The sequence below is a fragment of the Pogoniulus pusillus genome, chromosome 30 (genome assembly GCF_015220805.1).
Source record: "Pogoniulus pusillus isolate bPogPus1 chromosome 30, bPogPus1.pri, whole genome shotgun sequence".
In the NCBI taxonomy this organism is placed as follows: domain Eukaryota; kingdom Metazoa; phylum Chordata; class Aves; order Piciformes; family Lybiidae; genus Pogoniulus; species Pogoniulus pusillus.
The window spans coordinates 8,356,768-8,382,473 of NC_087293.1; the positions used below are offsets into that span (position 1 = coordinate 8,356,768).

The 25,706-nt window shown below is 42.1% G+C and overlaps 1 protein-coding gene across 2 annotated transcripts in view; it reads right to left on the bottom strand.

The window, feature by feature from the left end:
- The window catches only part of TMEM132B (transmembrane protein 132B), a 275,274-nt gene that overhangs the window by 125,389 nt on the left and 124,179 nt on the right, over positions 1–25,706 (bottom strand). For both annotated transcript variants that reach the window (XM_064168527.1, XM_064168526.1), the window contains exon 3: positions 24,141–24,281. In XM_064168527.1, coding sequence (XP_064024597.1) covers positions 24,141–24,281 — 141 coding nt within the window. The remainder of the gene's footprint in view (positions 1–24,140; positions 24,282–25,706) is intronic.

Here is a 25,706-nt window from a genome sequence, read left to right on the forward strand (position 1 = left end):
ATCATTACTATATCTTACACTTAGGTTGTGAGGATTAAATGTCTAGCACCATATTATTTTTAAGCAGTGGTTTATTTAGCCTCAGTGACTTGAAACATGTATAATCCAACTTCATTGTGTTGTGATCTGGAAAGTAAAGTATTGTCATTGTTAACAGTAGTTCAGGACACACTAAATTGAGTCAGAGATCTCCTAATACACAAGAAAGGACAAAGGAAGACTGCAGGTGACCTACTGAATCATTTGCTAGCTACCACAGGCTGCTGCACTGCATTATCCCATTTGCAAGCTCTGCTTTAGCAGAGTTGTTTGACTATTCCTCAGGGAGTAGAAACTGTTCCAGAGCCTCACTGCCAATAGGCACAATGTCTACTGGACTGAAGTTGCTACATCTCTGTTGCCAAAACACAAAAGCCCCCCAGACCGGCTTCACAATATAAAAGTGCTTGTGAATCCTAAACGCTCATGGGAAAAGTTTACCTTTCAACCTGTAAGTTAATTGATCCACTCTGAGCTGCAGAAAAGTGCTCCTCTCACAGGCTAAGTGTCCAACAATGGCTAGCTCCAGCTATCTCCTGTCTCAGGCAAACCCAAAATTTGGCACCACATAAAAACAACCATTACCTTGAATTCTGCTCAACAGAAGTCTCATAAACACTCAGGCACAATGCTCAGGATAATTAACATCAAGCTTGCAGTTAAACACAGGCACAACTGCTTTCCTCTTAAGTCCTATCCTGTATCAAAGTAGGATTTATGCCTTCCAAATGCCTGATCCAAAATGCAAGAAATCAGCGTGAGATTTTCTACCAGCTTTGCTGAGGTTTGGATGAGGACCCTCAGAAGTGGAATACGCACTGAGTTTGCACAAACTCTCCACTTACTCTCAATAATCCATGCCAATTTATTTTGTATCTTCAAACCCCACAACAGTCCTTTTCCAAGACCTCTGGATTCATTCTGTCCCTCCTTTCTCTGGGTTTCTTGTCTCTTGCCATTCTTTGTGTCTTCTAGAAGGTTAAAAAAAAAGGCTATAAAGGAGGCAAAACTGTTTGTCTGGACAGCTCTGCTCCCAGCCTTGACATGAGCTGACTGAGCCCCTGACTCTGCTCTGGCATTGCACTCCCACAAGGCAGTCACTTCTCCAGACAAGTTTTCAGCTCTGTTATTCAAATGCTTAACACATCCTCAGCCTTATTGGTCCTGAAAAACCAGATTACCTCCTTAGTACAGACATTTCGCTTTTACTGTCAATTTCTGATTTCATTTAAGTTAGTGAAAGAAAGACAAGAAGTTATATAAGGAAGGATTTTTCTTAAGAAGCTTTACAGACAGTAATCCCTCATCTTGATAATTGTTAACAGGTAGTCACTTTCTTTTTCTTCTCTTTTCTTCCCCTCCTCCTATCAGTTCCTCTCTTTATCACAGTACAATTAAGCAGGCTGTCTGGATTGCCAAATTTTAAGAACAGAAGCTTCACTTTTCTTGCCTTTTGAGGTTGATTTTTTTTCTAGCTTCTCTTGAAATGGTGCTTTAAAATATTTTGCTACTATTAAAAAACAACAAACCACCAAAAGGAAAATTGCTTTGCTAGATTGTAAACGTGGTCCTTAGAGGCTTGCTCCTTACCTCTTCCAAGTTTAACCCAACAATTTCTTTGCAGATTAACTCTCTTCTTAGGAACTGAAATGTGCATAGTATCACTACTCTCTTTGCCTTCCTAATTTCCACTTGAGCTCTGTGGAGAGAAGCTCCTTAGGCAGAAGTTCACAAACCCTGCTATGCACGGGAAGGAGCAGTGTTCCCATGGGTGACATCCATGACAACAGCAATAAGCCAGGGCATAAAACTCACAGTCCTGTACCAAAAATGGAGTATTCTTTATCTCAGCCAGAAAAAAAGTATCCTTAATACAAAGCTTGCTCTAGGAGGGCTGCAGAATGCCTCCTTGTCTTTTACACCCTTCCTCTAGATGCCAAGTGCCCAAATCCATTACCTTGACAACACTGTGCATCACTGTAATAGCATGAGTCAGACTCACGATTTTTGTCACCATAACAAAAGCAGACTCGCATCGATTGGCGTGGAGCTCCCTCTTCCAAACTATAATTTCAGAAGGATATTTGCTTTAAATCTTGTTGCTCTCTGGTTTGGGTCTTGCCAGACTTGCACATATACCAAAATCAGTGTCTTGGTTTATGGTCTCATTTTGATGGGTTTGTCTGTCTTCCAAGACCCAACAAACATAACAGATCAAAAAGGGGTTTCAGTTGCAGTTTCTTCCTCATCCTTGACATATCCTGTCCTAGCAGCCTGGGCTCAATGTCTGAACCAGCTCCTGCAGTTTCCAGGTGACAGGTACGAGTTCTGTTCCAGACCAAAATCTAAGCATGCAGGTGTTTACTTTAAAACCTTTTGGCATCTACAAAGCTGGACTGAAGGCTTAGACTGGTGAAGGAAGGGATGAAGAGGAGATAAACCAACAAAAGTTGACATCTGGTTTTCTATTGGGGAAACTAAAGCTCTTAGCAGGTGTTGATCCACAGACATGGATGACTGCTGACTAGCACCTGTTTGGCTGACAAGCCAAGAAAGTAAACAGGTTATAATGATGACCAAAAATAACTGTCACCAGGAGCACACTGCAGCACATCTTCTTTAACAGTATCCAGAAGAAAACTGATCAGATTTATTGCGTGTCAGTTTCCTTCCCTTGTAAACATCCCCTTTTGTCAGCTATGCTATAGCTAGTTTAGTTTATGACATGACAGGGACACACCTTGTAATGAGTTTCTGGCAAAATGGTCCAGTGCTGTACTGAAGGAGCATGCAGAAAAGCTCCTGAAATCCTGCAGTGCTTGGGTTTCTATCAATACTGTGGGAGCTATGCAGTGTGTTCAGCATGGCACAGCTTACAGGAAAACACCAGACTCCCACTTTGTCAGTCCAATAAGCCATTGACTGTTAGAGCAAAAGCCAGCACAATGAGAAAGGTCATTTCTTCACTTGGCCTTAGTAGATGTTAGAACATTATAAGATGTGAGTACCACTGATATGTGTATTACATCAGAGGGATCTTGCAGTACCCATTGAAGCTGTGGTGTGGAACTGTAGAGAGTGAGCAGATTTTTGAGAGGAAGGAGAATGGACAGAAAGCAGATCGCAGAGCCATGTGAAAAGATGACATCAAAGCTGGTAACAAAGCAGCAGGTTAAATAAGGCATGACGTGTGCTCCTGATAAGCCAAAATCCATTGTAAGATCAGAAATCCTTGCAGGAAAGAGGGGGAGCTCACCCCACCACCTTCACAGGTTTGCTGAGGTACAGGAAGAAGGATGGAGACAGGAGGAAGAAGGGAACACCATAAGACCAAAGTGAGCCTGCAGCACTCCACAGGCAGCAGAGAGGATATCCATGTTTGACCTTGAATGGACTCTGACAGAAAGCCTTGACAGGAATGACTGACATGGATGGCAGAATTTGTGCAGGGGTGGAAGACCTTGGAGGACTGCTCCTCAGTCTCTGAGGAGATCCCAAATATTTCACAGCCCTGAGCCTCCCATCTGTTCCAGAGAACGGGATGAAGGATCCAATTAAGGGGAGATTAACACGATAGGCTTCAGGCAGTAGAGTCTCTGCTGGAGAAAACTCCACTGCCTGCAGGAGCTCTTTGAGTAAGTTAATACAGCAGTAGAGAATGGTGAAAGGAAACACCATTTTCTACAAGTTTTCAATAACTTTGCATGTAAGAGAGCAAAGGCCCTATCCTGTCCTCAGGGGATACAATGCTACAGTTCAGAGGAAAAAAGGAAAGCTAAAAACCATAACTCAAAGCAATCTTCCAGATCAATATTCTGGGCTGCCTGGTGATACACCAGCAACAATGCACCAAGAAGGTCAACTCAAAGACAGAGCCTATCCCTGGCAGGACTTCAGTGTCCTAGCTTTCACAGCACATGTTTCATTTCCAGAGCACAAGGATACCAGTGATCAGGCTGTGCTGGACAATCCAGTGGCTGCCTGAGGACTGAGGCATTTCAGTCAAGTACCATAGGGTGACTAATGGTGGTAGAGCTGAGGCCCATGAGGCAGCAATGCAAGGAACAACACAAGGAAACAAACAGCTGAACAGTGAATTTAATAAGTACCAGAAGACCCCAGCAGTAAGGGCCTAGTGGAATTTTCTTTTATACTACTGCAAACTTCAACAAGACTTAGGCACAAAGCATTCCTGAAAACACCAAGGAAATTTATCTGTACTTTTAGGCAGAGGAAGAGAGTATCTGTTCCAGTGTTCTCTTGACTACTCTACTTTCTGTGGCTATCAAAGACTTCAGGTTCGGTTGAAGCACTGCTGAGGAACTGAAATCAACACACATAACTGGTACATTAATCTTCCTCAACAAAGGCTAACCAAGCCAGAGTCAAATCCATGGATGCTGCTGTCTGCTTGACTAAGAAACATGTATCATTCCCCTCAACACTGATTCCAAGTGATCAACTCTTTCCAGTTACTGTGTTTCTAAGTCCCTTGTGAGACAGGTAGATGTTAACATTCCTATTTTATGATTAGAAACTGAGGCACAGAACAACTTGGGCAGAGGGAGCATCTGGTTCAGCAGAGCGCTGAATCCCAGTTCCCCTGCGCCAGGCAAGCAGCCAAACTCCTGGAACAGTTTCTGTCAGGAACAATTCCCATATGGAAACAAGCCATGAACACAAGGACAGTCTAATTACAATTAAAAAGAAATCTTCCCAGGCCCAGATAGGGTAGCAGCATACAACATATAGTTAACCCCTTACAGTAGGACTCTGAACTGAGCAGGCAGGGTCTTACTGTCCTTAATGGGTTTGGAAAGGACTTGATGCTCTGCCACTACCATGGCATATGCTGAGAGCACAGCAATAACTCAGGGCCTGGGTTTGCTCACCCACAACTTATTTTCCACATCCCTCTTCAAAAAAGCACCCTTTGGAGCCACCACAGCAGCCCTGTCAGAGTGCTCTGCCCTAGCACAGCCAAGCTAACCCTAGAGCTTCCTCTCCCCCTCATGCTGCCATTTGACTGCAAATACACTTGCTCACTCTAGTTAAATCCCCTCTGTGCTTTCCTTCGGAAGGGAGGATTTCAAATTTTGATTTGTTTTAGTCACTAAGTACTCTCTGGTATTCCCAGCAGTTCCTTTAGCTGACAAGGTTTATACTTGTCGCCAGTTTGTTGTGTTTTATGAATAGGGACCCAGCAAAACCCAAGACACCATTTAACACAGCACACATTAGTCTTTTACCCTGCACCGCTCGGTGCCTGGTTTCGCTCTCTCTACCAGAGTGTTACACATGAAATGGTCCCTCTAGGCAGCGTACTCAGTCAGGAAGGATATTAACTCCCCCCAGCAGAGCGTGTGACTGGAACACCACTGATCCCTGTAGCTTAAAGCACGACTGAAAAAATGTTTCTGCATATCAGAGATGCTGATACCATGGTGGCCTCAATTCGGACCACAGACAACGCAGGAGAGCGCTGGCAGTGCCAGTCCTAGTTCCACAGCCAGTAACGTGGGAACACCTCCTCACACAGCTCCTCTGTGCTTTTGGCTGCTTCTTCCCAAATCCCTAGGGCAGGAACCAGGCATGGTGTGCTGCCCCTAGGAGGCACTCCTCTTGCTTCTTGAATGTTCCGCCTCTGCCCCTCATTATTCTCCTCATCAGACAAAAGGGCCTTTCAGGCTGCACCTCACCCTTCTCATCTCAACCTGCTTCTGCTTAAAACAGGTGGCAAGCAGCTTAAGGTTTATTAAAATCTATTTCAACCATTTCTTCCTTGACTAAAGGCACGACCAAGTAACCCTGAGTTTCTACGAGGAGTCAAAATGTGTTTTGCTAGCACAGAGGCAGGGTGAAAACCAAGTCCTGCCCAACATGAGTCCTACAAGATCAGCACTTGCTGCACTGACAAAGATAACAGCCTACGAGACAGGCACTACCCAGCAAAACAGAAAAAGCTGATATCAGAGTACGATTACCCATTGCAGGCAACCAAAGATGGTAAACAACAATGAAATACAAAGAGAGGAAACCAGAACAAAGGAAACACAGAACCGTGCATGTACAGAGATTTGGAGCTGGTGTTTGCCCAGCGCAGTGCATGTCCACTAATCTCCCACAGCAAATAGAGAATAAAAAAAGCAGTGTATCAGGGAATTACAGGATGGTTGTTATACCCATCTTTATCTTCACACTTCCACATGAGAACAGTTGTACTGGTTGCACTTCAAGGCTGACAGAAGAATCAACGTTAGCCTTCCTTTCCCAAGGTCCTCGTGAAAGTTTGCTGCCTCTCAAACTCTGTGTTTTGTTAATTCTGTCACACTGTGCTCTGTACCGAGTTTCTGTTCAAAGAGGAAGGCAGGGTGTCTCACAAACTCAAGTAGTTTTGACCTTGCAATCCTCCAAGTGCCTTATGTTACACTCAAGAATCCAGACAAAACCACCCCTGCTGCTGTCTTGCACTGAGAAAATGTAACCGGACGACAGCATAACAGCTTGCTTGAGTTCCCACTGAAATTAGCAGGAGCTTTTTCACTCACCTCCTTAGAAAGAAAACCTCTCCAAATAATGCCAACCTCCCACCAGTCTGCTGCTCAAAAATATTTCAGGCTGAAATTCATCAAAGCAATCCATAAAATCTAAGTGAATTTCATTTAAGCTTAGGGTCAAATGTACAGCCACTTAAAGCCCCCTGGAATTTCATTTTATTTTTGGTAAAATTCATTTTCAAAGCATTTTGTAAGGTGAAAGTAAGACCTTTCCAAGTGTCTCTGCTTTAAAAAATGATGGTGTATCATATTCATTAGCATCTGTCACATTACACTGTGGGACAGAGTTTACTGTGAGTGACAGAATGTGGTTAAGTCAGTACATGCAGGTGTGTGACAAACAAAATCAGTGTAATCATGAGGTTCAGAAAATTGCTTTTAATGTTATGTTTATATATATAATTCTGTTAAATTACCTGGGCAGGATACAGAAGGATTTTACTTTATATAACTGCTTGGCAATCCTAAAATTGCAGCTATAAAGGTGGAACTTCACTCACATTTTACTATAAGGACATAATGTAGAATGTAAAGATGTGTCAGGTAGAAAAGCAACATTTCCAATACTGGTAGTAAAATGACAGCCAATTGTTGCAAGTCAGTGGTGGGAAAAGGTTTTATACATAATTAAGTACAGAGTTGACTAGATGACTGCATTTTTTTTTCAGACAGGGACATTACCCATATCAAAAAAAATCACTCACTTAAGCCCTTAAACTTTAATGGAAAGCTATTCAGGGTAGTTTATGAGGAATTCGCAGGTTGAACTACAGAAGTCATCCCAAGCTGCATGCTAGAGGTCTGCACTTCCTATTCTGAGGCTCAAGAACTTGACAGTGGGATAAAGAGCATTTCACTGCTAGGTTCCTAGTCCAAAACTCTCATAAACCAGAGATGGCCAGGACTCATTACCACATGAATACAGTTTGGCTCCTGCTGAGAGAGGAGCTATGAATCTTCCCCTCCTCAGCAGTGAGTCTCACCCATATCATAAATGTTCCCATCACACTTAGTGTTATGTGTGTGTCCCCCAACAGTGACAATCACTGAGACACTTCAGGTGATCTCTCTTTGCCAGAAAACAGTGGCTCTTTTGTACTCTTTCCGTTCCATCTTGAGGCCAGGGAGCAGAGCCTTTGGACCTCTCGTGTACAAAGCCTACAACCTCCAGGAAACACTTTGAAAAGATTGCATTTCTAACTAAAAATAAAATGCCATTTCATTTGGTGGCTGCCTACTACTGATTTTATACAGCCCCATTAAAAGGGAAATTCAGATGGGAGGAACTGCTGACTACTCCTGAACTGCAGAGTTTTTAGGTTCTTTGAGGCAGGAAGATGTCAATCTTTTATATGTCTGCAAAGTGCAATGAACATCTATGGCACTCTATAAATCATAAAGAGAATGATACAAGCAAACAGGAGTTAATGGGATCTTATCTCCCTGGCAGATTTTGCCCTATGGATAAGGTAGCTTACAAAGCAATAGCGAAATATTATCAGCAAAATAAAGTTTTAGTGGCTTTTTATTCTTAACACCATTTTCCTAGCACCATGTCAACAGAAGCAGAGCTTCATGTGGGATCAAAAAGTTCTGATTTGCATATGTTATCATGCAAAATTAGATTTTATTCTACCCTTTCCTTCAGAAACACTGAGCCATGCATAAGATCAGATCACAAAATTAAAACAATTTATTGTACTGGAAGTCTCTTCTGTTAGTTTTGGCCACATTCCCAGTTCAAGTGATTAGTGAAACCACAGAAATACTAATTAGCAGTGCAGGGACACTCAGAACTTACAATGTTTGTGTTCATGGTGTATTAACAAGTAGAGTGACCATGCCCATCCTAAAACCACTGTCTGCCTGATCGTTAATTGTCAAGACAGGAAATCAAATGACCACTTTCAGGAGACAGGTAAATTACAGTGGAAAATGTGGAAGCCCTTCTGACCTCAACACGCAGTCCAACGGTTCCTAATGCAAGGTGTACCAGTGGGTTCTTTTGGGATCAGGGAACACAGGTACCCCCCCTTTAGGTACAGTTTTAACACCTTGTTATAGCTCAAATACTAGAATCAGAGAGAAAGGCATACTGGTAACTACAATGCTTATAGCTCAAACACTAAAATCACGGAGAGAAAGATACATGACAAAGGATGCCAAGTAACTCTATTGATCAAAGAGCAGGTTATCCCTATCCAACTGACCAGCAAAACTCCTGAGAGGCGTAGATCACAGAGCTGGCAGGCACTCATCTCCTTAAGGTAGGTGTCCCCACTGGGAGCCGCAACATCATGGTGCAAAGACTGGTGCCACTCCAACCCAGCTCCCTAGGCTCTTGGTATAGATGGGTGCAGAATTCTGTGACATATGGCCAGAAGGCTGAATGAAAGAGAACAGAGCTCCTCCTTTGTTTTGGAATCTGTTACATGCCATCTTTCCCTACTGCTCATGTGTATTTTCCCCAGGGTCTTATCTTTTAGTAACCTAGTGACTCTCAGCCTGTTGTAACTTCTGATCAAACATATACCAACACTTCCCTCTTACACAAGGGCTCTAAAAGCAGCCCCCTTCTGTATCAGATCCTGCACATTCAGAAGTTCATCCTAAGGACTTCAAGGAGTCAGTGACTTAGAATGTAAATACTTGGAAAGACATGATAAAAGTTGCAAGTCTTGTCAACATGCATCACCACCACCACTTCATAAAACTCCTCTGTCCAAAGAATGCCAGCACTGCCCTGGTACTTTTGTGGGCAACAAGTGGAACTGCAGCTGAAATTAACCTCGGTCATGTAATCTGCCAAGAGCCTGCACACCACCCAAGTCATTCCTTTGTAGAATTTTGAAAGCTTAAGAGAATTTTAACCAGGTGCCCAAGGGCCAGGTGCAGATGAGGGAATCATTCGATCCTGACTGACCCCAGAGTCTGGGCTTCTGAACAGTTACCATTGTACAAGGCAACATTTTGTACCTGGCCAGAAGTCAACATAAAGTGTTCATCCAAAGATGCAGTTAAAGCTCTGTTTAAAAGGAGTGAAGACTCAAGTACAGTGAGCAAAAATGACTACATGTGAGCTGCCCCAGCCTTCTAGAGCACAGTCTGTCTCCAGCTTTATACACTACCCAGCACTAAAATGACTATTTGGAAATATTAAGAACCAAATAAAGCTTTGAACAGTAAGGAATCCAAAGTAATTAGCTATGAAGGGAAATGATTCTGTCTTCATGTCATCAGATGAGCTGTTTCCTCATTTTTGTCACTGGTATAAATTCAGGGGGTTCACTTCTCATCTCCCAAAATGAGGTGGTACCCCATACATTAAAAAAGCCCTGTAACATGAAGCCTCCAGAAAAAACACTCTTCACTTGCAGAAACTGTTCAGGAAATGACAATCTAATTGACAGCCCTCTAGAAAATATCCAAAGAGCTTATTAAAAGGGCTCCTCCTAGACCGGGCCCTAACCCTGCCATACCCCAACTGTAACACACACTTCATATTCCAGAAGGCATCTCCCACATAATGGTTTAGCAACCTACACTGTTGCCAGGAATAGAAGAGTACATCAGACTTAAGCAATTAAGTTTTTCTGTGCTGCATAAGCTGGTGAAGAACCACACAAAGAAAACAGGAGCACAAAAAATGAACAGGATGGGTTAGAGGCATCAGCATTAACAGCTAAAAAAAATTAGCTTTTTTTCATTCAATAATACATTTGGATGCATAAAGCTTGTGCTGACAAAGAAAAATGTCACAAGCAGAACTACAAATAAACCTGCAGATAGCACTCATTTCATCAGAGTCAGTTCAAAATTCAACTTAAGATCCACAGTTTGTAGGAAATTTCTACCTAGGTCATAAACTTGTCCTACAATTCAGGATCAACATGAACCTTTAAACTGAATTTTATCTGGCATGGGAGGGCAGATGGAGTTAAGGAATGTGTATGGCTGAGAGCAGCCCTGAGGAAAAGGACCTGGGCATCTGGGTTGATGAAAAGCTCAACATGAGCCAGCAATGTGCAGGTGCAGCCCAGACAGCAACCATGTGCTGGGCTGCAGCAAGAGCAGCGTGGCCAGCAGGGCAAGGGAGGGGATTCTGCTCCTTCACTCTGCTCTCCTGAGACCCCACCTGGAGTACTGTGCGCAGTTCTGGAGCCCCCCAACACAAGAATGGAACTTGGTGTGAGTCCAGAGGAGGTCATGAAGATGCTCAGAGGGCTGCAGCAGCTCTGCTATGAGGACAGGCTACAAGAGTTGGGGCTCTGCAGCCTGAAGAAGAGAAGGCTTTGAGGAGATCTTATAGCAGCCTTCCAGTATCTGAAGGGGACTACAGGAAGGCTGGGGTGGGACTACTTACAAGGTCTTGTAATGAAAGACAAGGAATACTGGGTTCAAACTGGAAAAGGGGAAATTCAAACTAGATGTTAGGAAGAAGTTCTTTCCAGTGAGGATGGTGAGACACTGTCACAGGTTGCCCAGGGAGGTTGTGGATGCTCCTTCCCTAGAGGTGTTGAAGGTTAGGTTGGATGAGGCCTTGAGCAACCTGCCTATGATGAGGAGTTGGAACTGGATGAGCTTTGAGGTCTCTTCCAACCTAAACCATTCTATGATTTTAAGGAAGTTCAGGCAAGCCAAAAAGAAGAAATTAGGTTTGTATTTAAGCATGAGGTACTAGTGGGGGAAAAGAAAATAAAGAATGAACTGGGCCTTTTGTGTGCTAGTGTGCTTTGTTAAAAAAAATCTTATGTATAGAATAAAAGGTACTAGAATCTAATCAACTGCTCACAGCAGGAAACTAGAAGCACCACTTACGGTGTGTAGCAGACTGACATATAATCATGGCTGAAAGAGAATTACAGCTCACATCACCTCCCCACTTCTGCTGAGCTCTGCTGGTGCTTGGGGGTGGAGGAAGAGGAGGAGGAGGTAAGAAGTTCAGCAGATATCCCCTTGTCAAAAAAGCCAAGCTTAGGACTAACCAACGCCAACCCAAAAGCTTCATGAATTCACTCAATCGTAAGAGGCAAAAGCACAAATTGGTCCCACCACAGGTAATCATCTTCTTGTTGCATTCAACTGGTTGAAAGAACTCCTGCTCCCACCCATCCAGTTTTCCAGCTCTTTGTGATGTTTGTTGTTGCTATATATTTTTTAAACAAAAGAGCTGAGAGGTTGTTCAGTAAAACACAAAGAAAGGAGCCCTACAGTGCAGAGAATAAAGGTACAAGTGCTTGGGCATCTCCAAATCAACAGGAATCTGCTGGTATTTTCAGCTTCTAAGAACATATTTGAGGTGTTTTTCTTTTTACCTCCACCACAGTCTTCACAGAACACAAGCATGTTCACCTGGCTTGGGGCAACAATATATACAAACACGAGTAACTGGAAAAGTTGAGCTAATTGAAGACTGGCAAACAGGAGGGGAGCTGCAGCTCTGCACTCGACCTGTTCTGCCCTGTTAATATTTCTCTCATTTAGACGGATCCGTCTGAGCTGGCCCAGGAGCCTCCCTGTGTGTTCAGTGCAGAAAAAAAACACTTTTATTGCACAGCTATTGGAGAGATGGTTTACATGCATCCCCTGAAATTAATCATACCTGGAAGCACTGAACCTGAACACAGACAGGTCAGACCCAGGCATCTCCCACTGCAGGCATCCAAACATCTTTTCCATTGTGGACATGTCGATTCCTACCCAAACTAGTTGAGTATCTACTGTGGTAAATTCAATTTCATGCCAGTATGCTACCATGATAGCAAATCAGTATCTGCCACAAGCAAAGTGGTGAAATACAGAGCAGACATCTCTCATGCTACACCCCTTTTTGGAAGGCTCTTGAAAGAAGTTCTTTTCTCCTACAACATGATGGTCAGCAGTGACTCACAGGGATTTATTCATTGAATAAATAAGAGTTTTCATTATTAAGGCATTCAGAGTCAAGGTGTTCCACACTCTTCTCTTTTTTTTATTTAGATTATTATCTACTTTTCCTTTATGGCAAGGCTTGGGACTGACAGATGATCCATCAGCCTATCTGCTGATTTTTAATGGCAGCATTTTGCATTCATTATTCCCTACTTAAATCACTCTTTCAGAAAAAAAAAAAAAAAAGGAATAAGTTATTTCTTCCTCTTGTTCACTAGAGAAATTAAATGCTACACCATTAAGAAGAGTGCTTGTCTAACAAAAAGATACACTAGTCACAGATTTAGAAAACCAGCAAGGACAAAATCTGCCTAAGAAGGAGAGCAAAAATAGGAACCCTTATCTCTCAATGCCTCCACACTCTGCTGAGGTCAATGACTTCTGGAGTTAAATCTCTGTGTTGAAAACCCCTAACAGAAAAGATCAAATAATTGTTTTTTATTATGCAAAGCTTAGCACTGCCTTGGCTAATGAGCTAAAGTTAAGGATGCAGGTGATGCATGGTAGTCATCTTCCTGGCTGTCAGTAACAGGGACATTTCCTGCGGGTAGCCTGATCCCAGCAGTCACAGGATCGCTGTGAAACACAGCATTAGAAAGAGTTAACAGTGTTGGTCCTGTTATCACACATCAGACTAACACCACCTCAACAAATGTCAGGGAGGATCTGAGTTTGCCTGTCCTCAGCTAGAAGCTGCTCATAATCTAGGCACAGGTAACAACAGAAGATGCAGCATCTCACCTAGACAAGGCATGCAGGAGAGCAACCCCCAACAAGAAAGCTCTTCATGAAACTATGCTTTTGAGCCCAGTGAATCCAAGAAATTCTGAGGAATCAAAGCAGTTCATTACTTATAGCAATTTCAAAACAGGAATTTCTGCAAGATCAAGCCACTGGCAGCCTCTTTGCTAAAGCTTTAGTGAATTGCCTTAATGACAGCAATACTTCACAGCAAGGCCTTTAACAAGTGTCCTGGGAAAACCTTCACAGACCAAATTGTCTAGAAAGAACAAACACCTTTCAAGTGCCCATGTACAAGTTCCCAAAGACAGCATGTCCAAGTTTATAAGAAAGTGGTGTCCTACATTTTCAGGCAGGTGGCAAAGGGGACACAACTCTTCTCCCATGACAGGTCTTGTGAGATCAGCTGGTAAACAGTCCTGATGCAAGCTGGTCCCTCTGACAGGAAAGCTGCTGTGGTCAAACGTGTTCCCCAGTATTTTGCCACAGAGCTTTCCTAATCATCACTGCTCCCTGGAAGATCTTGGTTCATCTCTGGCTTTTCTTACTTACACAAGCTGCCCTCTGGAGTGCCATGACCTTGACACTTCAGAAGGCATGGGGTCTTGCAAAAGTACCCTAATCTCATTTACAAATTCATCACACTGATGAAAGTGTGAGGGCTCTTAGCTGAATTTGGGAGTTAAATTCTTAGTTAACTTCTAAGTTAACACTTAATCTTCTTCTGAAGGAAACAGGGAGGTTTATCACAAAGAAACAAAGATCATATGCTGACACTGCCAGAAGCATCAGCCAGTTTTTACTCCCTCATTTTACTAGAGTTGACAACTTTTTAAGTTATGCAAAGTTAAAGCTGGGATGTTTTGAAACGTGTTTGGCACCGAGGATTCAAACAAATCAAAGCAACAAACTTAATATTTGCCTGTCTAGCAACAACCCCTCCTAACAATAAAATGAGTTTGAATTTTGGCTAAATGCCTAATAAGTGAGTTGTTAGCTTTTGTGCTTTAATGCACTGGCTGTTAAGTAAGCAAGTCAACACATCCTGAATGGAATTCAAATGCTTGCAGCAGGCTCTGCTACAAGTTAAACTCAGAAAGTGGTGAAAGTGGGAATTAAGCAAACTTTGAATACTGATTTCACATTCATTCAATAATCTTTTCCAGTCCTATTATATCAAGGAATAATCCACTTACAATACTTAAATCTCTGGGTACAGTTGCCAAAAATAAATTCCTTAGCAACACTTACACACACTTGGAAAGGTTGGTGCAATACAGGCAGTTTCACTTTCTGAGTCCCACAATATTCGCAGGTGTGACACACTAACGCCTCTCATTAACACACTAATGCCCTCATTAACATACTAATGCCTCTCATTATGGCCTACTGTCCAGGCTTGGGTTTTCCACTCGCTGCTGTCTCTAACTGATGACTCCCAGTACCTCCTCTATCATTATACCTGGCATCAACAGAACCAAGTTGGGTACTTAAAACCAAGTATGTGTTCTAAGAGGCACCATACATGAAGGTGCTCTTCTGAATCTAGACTTATGTTTGCCAAATTAACAAGATTTGAATCCAGTGCTACATAAATAAATACAATATTTACAGAAGAATCAGGTAATGCTTTTATGGCATCATGGTTTTGATCACATCTCTCTCCTTCTGCAATCTCCATAAGACTGATTGAAACCTTCCCACCAGTAATGTTAGATATCTAACAGCACTTCACAGATACCTAAATGTGTACAGAGCTCTCATTTATGAGATTAATTGTGATTAAGAATTGTGTTTCTTGGATATTCAGACCAGCATACACCAAAGAAAAGGTTTCTTCAAGTTTAACTTCTTCCCTGGAGACTTTCAAGGCCTGTCTGGATGCATTCCTCTGTGATCTGTGCTAAATTGTGTGGTCCTGTCTGCCAGGGGGGTTGGTCTCTATGATCTCCCTGGGTCCCTTCCAACCCCTAATACCCTGTGAACTTATCAAGGAAGCAAAAAATGTTTATTACATTATAGAAACAAAACCCCAAATCCAACACAATCAGTTTTGATCCTTGAGTCAGAACATCTGCTAGGAGAGTGCTGGGTTCAGCAGCCATTCTTGCTTGGGCTTTAGCACACAGTGTCAGTCAAGCACAGCTGCAAAGTGGATGCATATTTCTGTAAAGCCTCAGAAACTTTCCAGAATCAGACAGATTTTTGCCATGACCCTCCTGCAGTCACTCATGTGCCATCATTCACATGATCAGGAAAACATCCTGCATTAGGAATGACAGACAGTAAACTGGTAGAGACTCAGAGAAGCCAAATCACTCTTGAATATGTCATCACTCCCTTTGACATCTAATATGGAAAGAATATGCAGGCACCAATGCATGAGTAACTGCTTCAACAGTTGTTCACTCATCAGCATGCATTTGAAATTTCCTCCCAGCCTCCCTGCTGTATTCTTGCAGTCCTAATTATGCAGACTACCCTACCCTGAAATTAAACTTTCCCAACTGTTACATCAATATTAAGATTCACATCTAGGAATGATATACCAAAAATGAAGCTAATTAGGTCAAATTAAAAAAAAAAAAAAAAAAAAAAAAAAAAATCCACAAGCCAAAACCAACAAACAACAAAGTCCCAAGAATATTTATTTCAGACTGATTGAGATCATCTTTCAAAAGAAATGTCACTCAGAACAGGTTTCGGATCGGATTCTGTGGCCCACAATTGTGAAGAGTTTAAGCCACTTCTTTGCATGTTTGTTGCTGCATCAAAGAAGGGACCAAAGAATTCCACTGATGTTTCACTGTGTTTCTGTGTTGACTTGTTTTGGGGTTTTTTTTAGTCTTTAACCCCACATTATATACAAAACTGAATTTAGGTAGTAAGAAATGGCTTCCATTTCCCTTATACCTCCTAAACTGCCAGTACAGAAAAAGGAGATCAAAATTGAAATGGAATTCATTTATAAGCTAAAAACTTGCATGACAAACCACTTCCAGAAGTAGGAACCAGACTTCAAAAATAAAGTCCTCAACCACAAACAGAGATGACAAACAACTGACTGATACACCAAGCAAGTTGACCAAAGAATCAGAACTTGCTTTTTTGAGCCAAAATACAAAAGTGGCCATAAAGCTGACCAGGTGGTCAAATTTGTATGTTCCTTTTCTCATGGTAAATCTGCTTTGTCACCATTTTCTTCCTGCTGCTACCAAGAAGGTAGAGGGTGGGATTCAAGAAGGGACATGCTCCTTTCAAAACTTGTCCTACTGCACTCAGGGAATTTTCTCTTTTCCTCAATCTGAGTCTTTTAATTCCTCAGGCCCTTGCTCACCAAGATATGCTGCACACAGCCCAAGTTTAAAGCTTCTCAGGTAGTGCTATGCCTAATCTGTACAAAGACAGTTTATAATCAGAGGCTATTCTACCTGATAGAGTAAGTAGAAATATTTTTGAGGCATAATCAAACCTCCTAAGCAAGATGCAAATTTTAAAAGATAAAAGAAAAATTTTCAATTCACTCTATGCCAGTTAAGTGCTGTCAGAAGAATTTTCTACTTATTTCTCTGGATTTACACACAGCTTCCTACTAGTTTAGCAAGCTAAGAGATCTTTATCAAAGATTAGTTTCCTAAGTAATTTCCATTCCTCTGTATTGTATTGCTTCGCTGAATACAGGTGAATACTGTTGAGTTCCTCCAACAAGACACTCTTCCAAATTTCCAAGACAACAGTAGATGCACTTTGTTGGGATTCCCTGCTGCACTGCTCAACAGGTTTTTCCAACTACCAAAGGTACATGTGCTCCAAAAGATATGCTTGGGTCATAATAAAGGTACCATACCAGCACAGAAAGGATGACACTAGAAGAGCCACTAAGTGCCTAAGTCACCTTCTTGGGCAGGTGGACTAGGGCCAGGAAGCAATTATCTGGAGTGCCAATCAGTATTCCTTTGACCCATCCCTGGAGTCTTTACCAGAGCAGCAGTGAGGCTAACTAAGAAAGAGGAAGAAACAGTCATCTGAAAGAGCTGGTTAGCCAGGAGGTACCTAACGTGGCTTGCAGGCTATTAGGCTCTCAACAGGAGATGGACAGATAATTTCATCGTTCTTGGCCTGTTTGATCTTAGAACCAGAGCTTTCTACAATAAGTTGTCCCTCCTACTGCTGTTAATTTGTCTATTATTTTTTGTGTCCTCTCCAAGCTCCTGTGAAGTGCCAGTGCTTTTATCTTGCAGAAGCATTGCCAAGCAGGCTTGGGTTCACTTACACAAAAGGGCATACATGTAAAGAATAAAGCTTAGTTAAAATTCTTATAACTCAGGTTTTCTTTGTGACTCTATTGAGTCATTTATGTTTGAAAATGTGTGTGGATGCTTCTCTCTGGAACACTCCTTACACAAAGCAGAACAGACTCCATCACTCATAATAAGGGTCATGACCTTAAAACTGGTGCATTAAAGATAAAATCCTCTTCCTCAATGACTCAAGAGACAGTGCTGTCTTGGGGTCTAGCCAAAGGCCAGAGAATGAACCTGCAGGATCTGTAGGCCATGCACACTGTACCTTCAAAGCACATTTCTTTGCCCATGACACCTCTGACCTAAAGAAAGCAGCAAGTACAGAAGTATATAGAAGGGAAACACCCAAGCTAGTATATTGCACCACATAGTCTATGACTTCTTCCCACACCTTAAGCACCTCTATTTTTTCAGTACAAAACCTTCCCTTTCAACGTAGCGTAAGTATGGCTTCAAGGAAGCCTGGATTTCACAGTGGAAAGAGGCCCTGAGGAAGCCTGGTTACTTCAGCTACATCAGACTAGTATGGCAGGGGGTGACATCCATCAGCTTTTCCTTCCCCATCCCCTCAGCTTTCTTTCCCCAGCTCTTCTCTATTCTTTCCTGTTTGCTTTACACATCCCTCTGCTCCTCTTACTCATTCACTTTACTACTCTGTGAACTTGATGGCATCCAGCCACTGCCTTTGCATGGGCCTAAAATAAGACAGAGCAAGACTGTCTGTCTGTAGCAGTTACTGCTCTTTTGTGTAAAGCAACACATGCAATTGATCTTCTGTCAGCTGACTGCTGCTGCCGATGGCAGTTCACACACTCACCGTCCTGGGCTCAGGCGAGGTCCTTTGGCAATAAACACATCAGTAAGTGTTTCACTGCGTGTCCTAATGCCTCCCCAGCAGGTTAACAGCACTCTGCTGTGTGCTACAACAGGCTCCAGCCACCCATCTTTATAAGCTTATTTATCTTACAGAAGCAACCAGACTCCTTGTTCCGGCTTTGGCATGCCCTGTGCTGTGCTGACCCAGAGCACAAACACTTCAAATACAACCAAGCTGCATCCTCCACAAGGCCAAGCCACTGCAGCAAATCAGCTCATCAAACAACCAGGCTCTGCTTTGGAGAAAGCAGGAATCTCTACACTGCTCTGCCATTTCTTGATGGCATATGCGCTTGGAGGCAACACAGGACCCAAGAATGTAGTTCTGGAGCAGAGTGGTGGGGAAGTCAGTGCAGAAACACCTCCAAAAAGCTGTGAGAGAGAGCTCCAATCTGGCAAAGCTAGTGCTGGTCACAGCCAGGAAGCCTCATAGCACCCAGTGGGCTTCCAGGTGGAGTGTTTGCTCACTGCCCTCAGTAAAGCGGGGACTGGAATATGTAGTGGGGGAAATGGCATTTCCCACAGCACAGGGATGAGAGTCTCAAAGCTGTCTGCCAGAATCAAGAGGCAGAAAAATCTCAGCTCTTATTTTTGAGACATACCCAAAGCTTTAAAAACAAAGCCAAATGGCACATCTTTGCTCAGTTGATCATCAGCTCAAATAACACATATTTACTTTAAATAAATATATGCACATATCTTAACTAGCAGCCAACTTTACATCTTCCTTTTGAGTGATATTTTGGGCTTAAAGGGCATTCCCAAGCAGAGAAAAAGAAGTGAAATAGTTCAAAAGAGGGAGATCTATTTGCACACCTGTCAATGCAAGAAATAACTGTTTCTCCTGATTTAAATATATATAAACACAACAATTACAATTTATGAAGTCATTTAAGTTATTTGAATTCTGTAAAGACTTCTTAAAGCAGTAAAGAAATAGAATGATCGTTAGAGAAACTTAACTTCCTTGAGTTTAAAGATAGATGATGTCAAATGCCAGGCAGCTGAGCTGCTCTGTAGCAATTAAAAATACACATATATACATTTCCAAGCAACAGAATGAATACTTCTGAGGAAACTTGAAGAAGAAAATGCCTAGGAAAATTTCACCCTCCCTACTTCTGCATTCTGAGTGTCCCTCATGCAAGTTTAATTTATGCAGTGATGGATATCCTGGGAGATGAAAGCTGTATTATAGGCATGGAGATAAAATAATCCCTAAGTGAGAAGAACCAGTTTGGTCTCAATAACACTACACTCAGCACTGCAGGTAAAATCAGTTTCATTACCTTTGCTAGTTAGCATAAATATTAGCTTTGCTAGGTAGTATAACTATAACCTTTCTGATTTAAGTACTAGTTTGTCAGAGAATTAGACTCTGCTCACCTGGTAATAATCCAATGCAATTTAATGACAGTTTTCCTGAGTAAGGAACGTGATCTCTTTCTATACTCCCTTTTCAAAGCAGACTTGCAAGTCTCTGGGCAAAGTTTTTGTGTTTGTGCTATCTCATCCTTCCTGAAACGCAGGCCAGGTCACGTTAAGTTTTTGTTCTTCAGCTTTTCAGCAAGGAGACAATGAGCACCATACCACATTGTGAGGCCTTTCAAAAGAGACTGGAAACCCAGCTTCTGCTCACCAATGATTTGAAAGAACCTGATCCTGGGAAATGCTAAATCATCTTGGAACAGTTCCTGCAATCCCATTCTTCTGGGTATCAGCACTGAGTTATGAGGCACTGCAGCTTGCCAAAGATGACCTGTGCTCTCAAGGCTTCTTTTCAAGGCCTCTTGCCCTAGTCCTGCTGCAGCCTAATTTGTGGCATGTTCCTGAGGTGCTTCCAGAGATCCTTGAGGTGCAAAGGACAGAAGAATTACAAGGCTCAATTCATCTTTTGGCAAACCCAGTTGAAAAAGTCTGAATGGTCTTTACAAAAAGAGGATGCATGTTCTGGAAACTGGGAGGGATTTGTGTCTGGTAGACTCCCAGATTTTGGCCTTTTTACAATAATTCAGCATATAGCACTGCACCAGAGGGTAAGATCCCAGTCCTTGACAAATGCAGCTATTCTGCATGAAAGGCTGAAAGCAATCCATTTTTACCTAAGCCCACCATCCTTGACTTCCTCTACTCATTGCAAGATACAGTCCGTGCTCAATGCAGAAATCCAGAAAGATCCTTTCCTACGGAATGGAAGTGCGAGGCCCCAGCTGCAGGCATAATGCAAGAGTATTTGTGCTCCAAAGTGTGTCTTTTTGAAACAAAGCATACTGCTGCTTCGACTAACCCTACCAAAATGAGATTCACAGAGTTCTGCCTGAAGGAGACAATACAAGGGAGAATAAACGCAGATGGCAACAATCAATCTCCTCACTCAATGAGCTACTGAAAGAGTCCTTTGGAATGGCAGCAGTAAGGGCAAAGCAAGGCTCCATGCAGATCAGAATAGATGTGTCCATACAGACTTGTGTCTCTATATTTAAAATGAATCTCTTCTTTTTAGGCTTTTTGTTCAACTGCATTATCAAAAAGAGGGTTTAAATGCAAGCTTATGGGACTACTAAAGAGGTGAATTTATGAATGTATTCCTGACAAAATACACTCTGGGAAGCTTTAATCTATGAATTGTGACAACCTTGGACAAAATGGATTTTTAATAGAATATAATGTAAACTGCCTGAAACATTGCGATAAGGATTTTTTTTTCCTCAAGTAATGCACAGAAAAGGCATGATGCACTCTGCATGAAAGGAGGAAAGGTCTTAATTTAAAGCATTTTAATGAACACTCAATTTGTGCAGGGAAATGTGAGAAATGGAGATGAAAAAACTCACGATGCTGATAACACTGCAGAGGGGAGAAGGAGAAAGATTAGAAAAGTAAGCAAATTTGAAAAGGCTCCCGCCGATAAGGCTGGCTAAAAGGAATGCAGACTGGATTGCCAACATGTCACAGCCCACAGACACTCTTCTCCTTGCAGGCAGTGTCTGTCAGGGTCTCTTATCGGAGTTGCACACCAGGGAAGAACGAGCAACCAAAGTGCAGAGCAGTGGAGAGCTAAGGACAACAAGGATAGCCAGAGATGTTGGTGAATTCGGCTGTGACTCGCTGGATTTTCTCACTTTCACTGATCCTCCCAGAGCTGTGTCACTCCAGCTGGCTTGCAGGGCTGCCAGGGCCTTCTGCTCCCTCGCAAAGCCCAATGGAGGTTGCAAGAGTACAGCAAACTCAACCAACTCTTCTTCAGAGAGGTTCCTGAGCTCAGAGGCTCAGCCCTTTCTTACCCACTTCTCCACTACCAGAGCAACACTCGCAAGTCAGCAGAACTAAAATTACTTTCAAGAGAGAAAAAAAACTCTTTTCCCTGAGGTAGGTATGATTCTGTTTACTAATAGCTTCTGCTCTGCAATGAAAGGCATTGATCCTGCAGCCTCACTAATATGTAAACTGTCTTTAATGAAGCTCCTTGAATTACTAAAAGGAGGAACAGAAGAATCAGGTCTACTGGCAGTTTTGCCACATTGACCTTACCAGAAACAAGTTCAGGTCTCTGCTCATTTAAATGAAGCAGCAAAGTCTCCACATAAACACTTAAAATTCTTCAGGAGAAACCAGAGGCCCACCATCATGACCAAAAAGGCAAATTAAAGTAAAGATCAAAATTAAATATTTACTCTAAGCACTACAATATTTGCAAATCTAGAAACCATCTTTCAGCAGTTCCTATTTGCATACTTTAATTAATCCAAAAATATTAAACCAATCTTACAAAGGAAAGGGTCAAAGTATTAATTAACTTGAGATTCGTTGCTTTTGTGCAATTTAACAGTTCAACACAAAGTAAAAATCAGTTTTAATAAAAACTAAGTTACTGTGACAGGTATAATTTCATGGATTAGTGAAACCACGTACAAGGCAATAAGTTTCAGTGTTCATCCTATTTTTTTGTCTAATTTTAAAAATAGTTGTTTCACTTCAACAAAGATTCCTCTGTAACACCAAATGACCTTGAGTATTCCTTCAACCTCAACATTTCACTTTCAAATTGATGGTTTTCCACTTTCCTCTGAATTGAAGAGAGGTCACAGCTGGTTTGGCAAAAACCCTGACTGCGGCATTCAGCAAAGAGCAGACACCCATCCAGCACGGCCACCCAGATCAGCATCCCACACTAATTCAGGTGAGACACCACTGCTGGAGTCATCTTTGTGTAACTCCAGAACCAGTGTGAAGGTTCCCCTGCTGACTGAGCTCTCATCCCCCCAAAGAGACTCTCTGGCATCTTTCATAGCTTTTGGAGGAACTGGGAAATCGTGCCAGTAGACAAAGGATCTGGAAACAAGATGTACTGGACCAAATCCAGCTGCCAAAGCTCTACTTTATCAATACAGCAGCCCATGAAACCCCAGCAAAATAATGGTGGGACTAGAATTTCCTGAATCACAGCCTCAGGTTTGCAAGTTTGACAGAGGCACAAATGCACTTAGTAATCAAATTCCCTCTTGTCTTTTTTTTTCCCTTCCCCCCAAAGTGAAGGGTTGGAAATGCATGAACAGCTAATGAACTGGAAGGTTTGCCTGGTGTTTTGTGCCAGAAGGCTCTGTAGTGCTTGACTTAACCTGAGACACTGAGAAGGGAATCACTTCATGCATTTACAATGCAAATGTCTGCATCCCACTCAGTTACCTCCACTCTGCATCTTCACTGGGAAGGAACAGGTATTTTTCCCTTGCTATTCATCAGGACTGTTTTACACATCCAGGAGGGCTCTCACCTTAGCAGTGCCTATTTACCTCTGTTGCTAAAAAGCAAACTCACCTTAAATAGCTTCCACCTCAACACTTGTACCCAGAGCTAGATGGTTTTCATTAGTTCCTCAAAAACAGCTTCAGAAACTAAGGAGAGTAGAAACTCTTTTCACACTCTAAACCTCTGGCAACAATCTTCCTCAATCTAAACCATTACTAGCAACCACTTTTCTCCTTTACAGGAGCTTTCAGAAAAAGATGGATTCAAAAGGCTCCTCAAATGAGAATTCTGATATATAAGTTGTGTGATTTCCTAATTAGGATACCATTTCAAGCTAAATTTATGCACAGTGTACTTTAAGTGTAGAGTAACTGCGTGCTAATGGAGAGAAATTGCTTGTATTGTAAAATACATAATACTAACAATGTAAATTTCTCATTAACTTTGATATGCTTGTGGGAGCATCACCATAATAAACGAATGCAGCATTCAGGAGGCAGTTCTTAGATGCTTGCAGGTGTTTTGCAGCCACAAGGAATAATCCTTAATAGTTCTTTCTTTCATAGCTTTTCAAATAAAGAAGACAGCCTTGTCCTGTATTGCTTTCAATTATTCTTCATATTTCTTTACTTTTAATGCTTCTTCTTTTCCCCCCTGTTAGCTCTTTAGCAGCAGGGATTCTCCTGCTGCCCTGGAGGTGCACGAAAAGCAAACACGAGCCAGGACTAGTTGGCTGCCTTCAGTTTAATTAGATAATCTATTTCTGAGGCTCAGAATTGAAACAAAAGGATAAAAGTTCTCAATCAGATTCAGATAGCTTTCCCAAGGATGCTGAGGAGGGAAAAACACTAATCAGAAACCAATAGGATTCCTCCAAGCAGCTGTTGTATGTGTCTGGCAGCGCTTTAGCAAGGATTAACACACACCAATGCTTGCAGCTTACCTGTTCTCTGCGTTGGGGTCGTTGTGCACGCAGGTGACGGTAGCGCTGGTCCTCGCACTGTCTGTCTCCTCTTGAACCCCCCACTGGTCTGCATCACTGACCCTGATGTCTGTGATCTTCACACCTGGGCCTGTCCGAGTTCTGTTGGGGAACGACAGGGATTGCTTTAGTTTACAGATCTCCTACGAAAAAATCCAGAGAGGTAAACCAGGGCTACGAAAGGCAAACATTCTCTCTTCCATTAGTAACAGACTGATACATTGCAACTGTTAGTCACTCTGCTTGAAAAATACAAACCAGGTCCAATCCCTTCCAAGAGATGAAGTATGAGTTTCATTATGTGCAAAGCCAGTTAATTTTCAGCTTGAACAATGTGGAGAGAATAAAAATGCTTTCTGCTTCAGTGGCACCAGTTTGGTATAAATGAAACAAATGTGACTAAGCACAAGTTGATTTAATTTGTTGTGTCTGTCCTGCAGTTTAAGATGGAGAATCAGAGCACTGTGAATGTAAAATACATCCTCCTGCTTGCAAACCTTTGGGAGCAAGGTGCCTTTTAATATTAAGGGAATCTGCATGGATAAAGTATGTTTTACTGCTCAAAGGCCGTAATGCAGGCAGGAGAGAGAAGGAATATGTTACCCTAGATGGGGGACTGAGGGATGAAAATAATTATGCCATTGTAGTGGGATCTATCAAACTGGACATATCAAACACATGCTGCTGAAAATAACATGATGCTGACATGGAAAACCTTGATTCCTGAACTTGGCTAGAGTCAGAAAGCAGTTTTAGTAGTTTGGAAATGTCACCATTTTTTCATCTGAAAAAAAAAAAAAAGAAAGAAAAAAGTCCATACTCCAGCAGGGCTCAGCATCAGGAATATTGCCAAGGAATAGGAAACAACTGCTCTTAATAGCAGAGATTTCATTTGTGCAGCTTGAGTCCTGAAACAAGCCTGGGATTCCAACAGGAGTGCTGCAGATATGCCTGGAGAACAATTAGGCAGAAAGCAACTGCTGTAGCACCATGTTGGCCACTACTGTGACTTAATTAATTAAAAGCAAAGCCAAGAGGGACCTCTTAGTTGTATGGTGAAATAAAACAGCACTGTTGAGACTTGAAGCGTTACTTAACAGTGAATTGTGATGGATCTGCCCTGGTGCCTCATAGCCAGTTCATGCTCATGTTACACTACTAAGAATTTCTTTTAAGCTCTGTCTGAGTTCACAGGTTTGGATCAAAGAACTTCAGGAGTCACTGAGTGGTCTTCTCCTCTCCTTCATCCTGCTTTTAACACATCCTTATTTTTGCCTGTTAGGCTTTACTAAATTAATGGGCCAAATACATGCCTGCATAACCAATCTGATGGAAATTATTTCCTGTAAGTAAGGAATTTTACTTGATATTTTTTCCAATTCTCTCCTTCCTGTTTCTCCACAGACATCCACATCTCCAAACAACAGGCCTCAAAGCTTACCTGCTATCATCCCTTCTTTTTGCAGTGGAGCATTCACTTATTCTGTAATAATTACACTGGGCCAAATAATTGCTGCAAGACACCTA